The sequence below is a fragment of the Sapajus apella genome, unplaced genomic scaffold (genome assembly GCF_009761245.1).
Source record: "Sapajus apella isolate SASKATOON/1434 unplaced genomic scaffold, GSC_monkey_1.0 scaffold99, whole genome shotgun sequence".
Lineage (NCBI taxonomy): Eukaryota > Metazoa > Chordata > Mammalia > Primates > Cebidae > Sapajus > Sapajus apella.
In genome coordinates this window covers 1,392,933-1,398,932 of record NW_022437039.1, presented here as the reverse complement: position 1 = coordinate 1,398,932, position 6,000 = coordinate 1,392,933, and the positions used below count along the sequence as shown (strand labels likewise).

The following is a 6,000-nucleotide window of genomic DNA, read 5'->3' as shown; positions in this document are numbered from 1 at the left end:
AGGGGTGGGTGAGGGGGTGGGGGAAGATGGATGGAGGGGTGGGTGAGGGGGTCTGAGGGAGATGGATAGAGGGGTGGGTGAGGGGGGTGGGGCAGATAGGTGCAAGGGTGGATAAGGGGGCCTGGGGGAAATGGATGCAGGGGTGGGTGAGGGGGTGGTGAGGGGGTCTCGGGGAGATGGATGGAGGGGTGGGTGTGGTGGTGGGGACATAGATGCAGGGGTGCATGAGGGGGTCTGAGGGAGATGGATGGGTGGGTGAGTAGTGGGGGAGAGAGTCAATAGGGGACCCAGAGGCAGAGGGGCAGGTTAGGGTGTGACTACGCCTGGCTGGGCCAGCGCTTCTGAGGGCCGCACTGGGCCTCGCCTGCAACCCAGAATGGAGCAGGGGCCGTGTGGGAGTCTTTGCCCTGCCCCAGGCCCTTCCAGCTCTGAACACCTGCTTCTGCCCCCAAACCCCCTTGTAGCCGCAGTGAGCGCCAGATGCTCCTATATGAAGCTGAAAGCCTGGCTGGTGGCCCCTTGGCAGTGCTGGGCCTGGATGTGGCTCCCTCAACCCTGCTGCCTAGCTATGACTCAGACACGGGCCTGGTGCTCCTGACTGGCAAGGTGGGCTGGGCTGGAGGGTGGGGTGGCAGGTGAGAAGCAGTGGGAAGAAGGCTGGTGTTGCTGGAGGGTCCCTGGCCTGCCTTCCTCCCCACAGGGCGACACCCGTGTGTTCCTGTATGAGCTGCTCCCCGAGTCCCCTTTCTTCCTGGAGTGCAACAGCTTCACCTCGGCTGAGCCCCACAAGGTGAGGCCACCCTGGCACTTGGTCCCCAATGGGACTACAGGGCTGCCCCGCCCCCTGGTGGTCATATGGGTAAGTGCAGGAGCCTGTCGGTCAAGGTCAGAGTCCTGGGCTGGGGCTGAGGCTGTGCCCAGTGACTGGCAGGAGCTGGTGCTGAAACTATTTAGGAATTTTGAGAGTCATTGTCATATTCAACCATTGTTAAAAATTACAGTGTAGGCTGGGTACAGTGCCCTGGAATCCCAACACTTTGGGAGGCTGAGGTAGGAGGATTACTTGAGCCCAGAAGTTCAAGACCAGACTGGGCAACAAAGCAAGAACCCATCTCTACAAAACAAACAAAAAACTACACTAGATAAGGTTAAACCATATGAACTCACAATATGAACGGAAAAGTAAGAATATTAACAAAGTAATAACCAGTTTATCACTTCCTAATTAATGTATCCAATTTTACTGTTATTTTTGCTGTTGAGGTCACATGTTGGAGTGCATGGAGGAAATGCGGGATGATGTGCTATTCGAATCTCATCCCAGTACCACATTCAGGAAGTGGAGTTGGCATCTAGCAGTCAGCCATGGTGGGAGTTTGTACACTGTGGAAATAGGGAAATGCTACAAATCAGGGCTTTCCCTCCAAAAAGCAGGTAGTTCAACATGATCAGCACTTTACTGACCAGGGACAGGCCATAGTCATGATGGTCCTCAGTGAGGGATGCTGGCACCCTGGGGAGACTGTATGCCAAGCCATGAGTTCTAGGTCCCAGTTGCAGCTCTGACTCCCTCCCTCCCCCAGGGCTTCGCCCTCCTGCCGAAGACAGAGTGTGATGTGCGGGAGGTGGAGTTCATGCGGTGCCTGCGGCTGCGTCAGTCCTCCCTGGAGCCTGTGGCCTTCCGGCTGCCCCGAGTCCGGGTGAGGGTGGGGCCCTGGGACTCTGATGCCCATCCCCTTCTCAGTGCCTAGAGGGGATTTTGGGTCACGTCTGGCCCTGCTTCCAAATGGTCCCACTCATTATTCTTTGGGGACGTTGTTCTTTGTCCCCTTCTACTGAGGTGCTGAAACTCATGGAAGCCACGGGCTGCTGAGAGGGTCCCAGGTCTTGCCTCCTCCCTCCCCAACAGATGCCCATGTGCCCTGGGCCCCTGGTCAGTGTTTCAGGGCAGCCTGTTTTTCCCTCTGCAGAAAGAGTTCTTTCAGGATGACGTGTTCCCAGACACGGCTGTGAGCTGGGAGCCCGTGCTCAGTGCCGAGGCCTGGCTGCAAGGTGCTACTGGGCAACCCCGGCTTCTCAGCCTGCAGCCTCCTGACATGAGCCCAGGTACGCTGAGGGACTGGGTGTGGGGAGGAAGCGAGATGGGTGCTGGAGAAAGGGACAGAAGGCCCAGGCTGAAGTTCCATTCCTGTTGGCGCACAGAATCCTCTGGCCCTTTCGAGGGTGGAGTGGCTGTGTTAACCAGTCTCTGAGGCTCTGGAGGGCAGCGCCCATGGTTTGTGTTTTCATTGCAAGTCCCTACTCCTAACACACACACACACGCACACACCTGGTGTCCAGGGCAGGCCTTACACACTGAGGCTCTATTGACTCTTTTTTTTTTTTCTTTTTTCTTTTTATTTATTTATTTATTTTAGAGACGGGATTTCACCATGTTAGCCAGGATGGTCTTGATCTCCTGACCTGGTGATCCGCCCACCTTGGCCTCCCGAAGTGCTGGGATTACAGGCGTGAGCCACCACGCCCGGCCTCCATTGACTTTTAACACCACCTGTTAGGTCTGTGCCATAGAAACCCCCTAGGTTGGCATGGCATGGTGGTTCACGCCTGTAATCTCAGCACTTTGGGAGGCCGAGGCTGGCAAATCACCTGAGGTCAGGAGTTTGAGACCAGCCTGGCCAACATTGTGAAACCCTGTCTCTACTAAAAATACAAAAATTAGCTGGGTGTGGTGGTGGGCACCTGCAATCCCAGCTACTCCGGAGGCTGAGGCAGGAGAATCGCCTGAACCTGGGAGGCGGAAATTGCAGTGAGCCAAGGTCGCACCACTTCACTCCAGCCTGGGCAATGAGAGCAAAACTCCGTCTCAAAAAGAAAAGCAAAGAAAAGAAATCTCCTAGGGCTTGGCACCAAGGAGCCCCCACCAAGCAAACTCTCTGATGTTTGTTCTTGCCCTGCCCCAGTGAGCCAAGCTCCCCGAGAGACCCCTGCCCGTCGGGCCCCCTCCTCAGCGCAGTACCTGGAAGAGAAGTCAGATCAACAAAAGAAGGAGGAGGTAGGCATGGGAGAGAGCAGCCATGTGGAGGTGACAGAGTCCTGGCTGCACGTGGCCGTGACCCCTTAGTTCTCCAGCCCCGACCCAGACTGGGACAGCAACCACATGTCACATCCTCTTCATACCAGATCTGGGTGGGGAGACCTTCCAGAGCCCTGTGACTGACCACAGGGCACGAGAAGTGGGGGAGGGCAGTGAGAGCCCCATCCTGGCCAGGCCAAACCCATCCCAAGCTCGAGGTTCTGGGCCCAAGTGCTTTTGGGACCCTGGAGTACATTTTGAGCATTGGAGGCCATGTACAGAGACAGTAGCTCGTGTACATGGTGCCGTATGCCACAACCTCTCAGTCTCTCACTACCATCTCTTCTTTGTGTCCTTTTCAGTGGAAACCCATCAGCTTTGTCAGGGCTTTAATTAAAATGACTGTTCTGAGGCTGGGCGAGGTGGCTCACATTGGTAATCCTAGCACTTTGGGAGGCCAAGGCGGGTGGATCACCTGAGCTCAGGAGTTTGAGACCATCCTGGGCAACACGGTGAAACAACCCCATCTTTACTAAAATACAAAATTTTAGCCAGGTGTGGTGGCGTGCACCTGTGATCCCTGCTACTCAGGAGGCTGAGGCAGGAGAATCACTTGAACCCAGGAGGTGGAAGTTGCAGTGAGCCAAGATCAAGCCATTGCACTCCAGCCTGGGTGACAGAGCGAGACTCTATCTCAAATAAATAAATAAATAAGTAAAAAATAAAATAAAATAAAATAGCTATTTTGGCCAGGTGTGGTGGTTCACACTTGTAATCCCAGCACTTTAGAAGGCCAAAGCAGGAGGATCGCTTAAGGCCAGGAGCTTGAGACCATCTCCACAAAAAATTTTTAAAAATTAACCGGTGGCTCATGTCTATAATCCCAGCACTTCAGGAGGCTGAGGCAGGTGGATCACCTGAGGTCAGGAGTTTGAGACCAACCTGACCAACACGGAGAAACCCCATCTCTACTAAAAATACAAAATTAGCCAGGCAGGGTGGTGCATGCCTGTAATCCCAGCTACTTGGGAGTCTGAGGCAGAAGAATTGCTTGAACCTGAGAGGCAGAGGTTGCAGTGAGCTGAGATTATGCCATTGTACTCCAGCTTGGGCAACAAGAGTGAAATTCTGTCTCAAAAGAAAAAAAAAAAATTAACCATGTGTGGTGTTACACACTTGTCCCAGCCAATTGGGAGGCTGAGGCATGAGGATCACTTGCACCCAGAAAGTTAAGGCTACAGTGAGCCATGATTGCACCACTGCACTCCAGCCTGAGTGACAGAGCAAGACCCTGCCTCTCCAAAAACAAAAAACAAGCTCTTTCACAGCATTGTCAGGTTTGTTCTTGGAGTGGGAGGGAGTCCTATGCCTTTCCTGACCCTTCTCCTGCCCTGTCTCCCAGCTGCTGAATGCCATGGTGGCAAAGCTGGGGAACAGGGACGACCCGCTCCCCCAGGACTCCTTTGAAGGTGTGGACGAGGATGAGTGGGTGAGTGGCAAATGGCCCCATTTCCCGGCAGGCAGCGCCATCCCTTGGCACATGCCACAGCACGCATCTCCTGCCCTCCCAGGCCCTCCTGACTCCCTCCCACCTCTTGGTGTTTCGCCCCAGGACTAGCCTGCGCCCCTGTCACCTCCACCTCACCTGTGCTGCGGCCTCCTAATGCACACCTCACAGCTCATCCTCAGGCTGGAAGATGCCTCTCTGGCGCTGGCACTTCTCACCCCTGCAGCCCTGGCTTCCCGTGGGCACTTCCACAGCTTCTGGGCCTCTGGCAGCTCCCAGGGACTGTTCTCATCTCTGCTGTCTCTGGGGTCAGCTGCTGCTCATCAGCTGCCCACTAGCATGTAGCCAGGGGTGTAGAGTGGTGGGGGGGGTCAGTAGCATGTCCCTGGGCAGGCCCTGGGTACCTGTCTCCCTTGGTCTCTCTGCTGTCCTGGGCTGGTCCCATCCTGGGCTGGCCTCATCCAGCACCTTTGCTCACCCCACGCTGCCCCATCTTGCCTGCTGCCCCAGTTCTGGTCGAGGGCCTTGGGGGCTGGCCTCCCACCAGGCCTTCTGGAGCAGCACCAGTCTCAGGGCCCTGGGACCAGCTGCCCTGCTTCCCAGGTTTGTAGCCAGGAGAAGGAGTCATCGCAGAGCTGATGGTCCAATAAGGGGGGGTGTGAGCCCCACAAAGACTGGCCCCTGCTCTGGATGTTCTCAGCAATTAAACTTTTTTAAGCTGGCCACCTCTTATGCTGCTGTGGTCTCTGGGCTGGTTGGCAGGCGAAGGGGACAGGAATGTGGGTGACAGGGGTTTGGACTTGGGCTTCCCTGTATCTTAGCCTCACTCTGCTCCCAAGACCTGATCAGCTGCGCACTGCTGGAAGTCATTCGTTCACCACGCAGGTACCTGCAGTGCTCTGGATGGCGGGATGCTGTAAAGGACAGGAGAGACAAGGTCTTGCAAGGAGCTTCAGCTTCCTACAGCCTTCTTATGTGGGGGGATTAGACTGTCTGCAGGCAAGCAGATAGGGTGCAAAGACAGCAGTAAGGAAGAGAAACTGGCTGGGTGTAGTTACTCACACCTGTAATCCAAGCACTTTGGGAGGCCAAGGTGGGAGGATCTCTTGAGGTTAGGAGTTCAAGACTAGCCTGGCCAACATGGTAAAACCTCGTCTCTATTAAAAATACAAAAATTAGGCCAGGCGCAGTGGCTCACATCTGTAATCCCAGCACTTTGGGAGGCCAAGGCAGGCGGATCACCTGATGTCAAGAGTTCGAGACCAGCCTGGACAACATGGTGAAACCTCATCTCTACTAAAAATTTAAAAAAAAAAAAATTAGCTGAGTGTGGTGGCACACACCTGTAGACCCAGCTACTGGGGAGGCTTAGGCAGGAGAATCGCTTGAACCCGGGAGGTGGAGGTTGCAGTGAGTC

General features: G+C 55.1%; 1 protein-coding gene across 2 annotated transcripts in view; it reads left to right on the top strand.

Annotated features, from left to right (window-relative positions):
• LOC116536277 (coronin-7) overlaps nucleotides 1-5,308 on the top strand; it is a 63,309-nt gene extending 58,001 nt beyond the window's left edge. For both annotated transcript variants that reach the window (XM_032257976.1, XM_032257977.1), the window contains 7 exons: nucleotides 465-606; nucleotides 701-790; nucleotides 1,584-1,700; nucleotides 1,971-2,106; nucleotides 2,964-3,055; nucleotides 4,479-4,565; nucleotides 4,689-5,308. In XM_032257976.1, the coding sequence (XP_032113867.1) occupies nucleotides 465-606; nucleotides 701-790; nucleotides 1,584-1,700; nucleotides 1,971-2,106; nucleotides 2,964-3,055; nucleotides 4,479-4,565; nucleotides 4,689-4,694 (670 nt within the window). In that variant the 3' untranslated portion in view covers nucleotides 4,695-5,308. The remainder of the gene's footprint in view (nucleotides 1-464; nucleotides 607-700; nucleotides 791-1,583; nucleotides 1,701-1,970; nucleotides 2,107-2,963; nucleotides 3,056-4,478; nucleotides 4,566-4,688) is intronic.
• The last annotated feature ends 692 nt before the right edge of the window (nucleotides 5,309-6,000 follow it).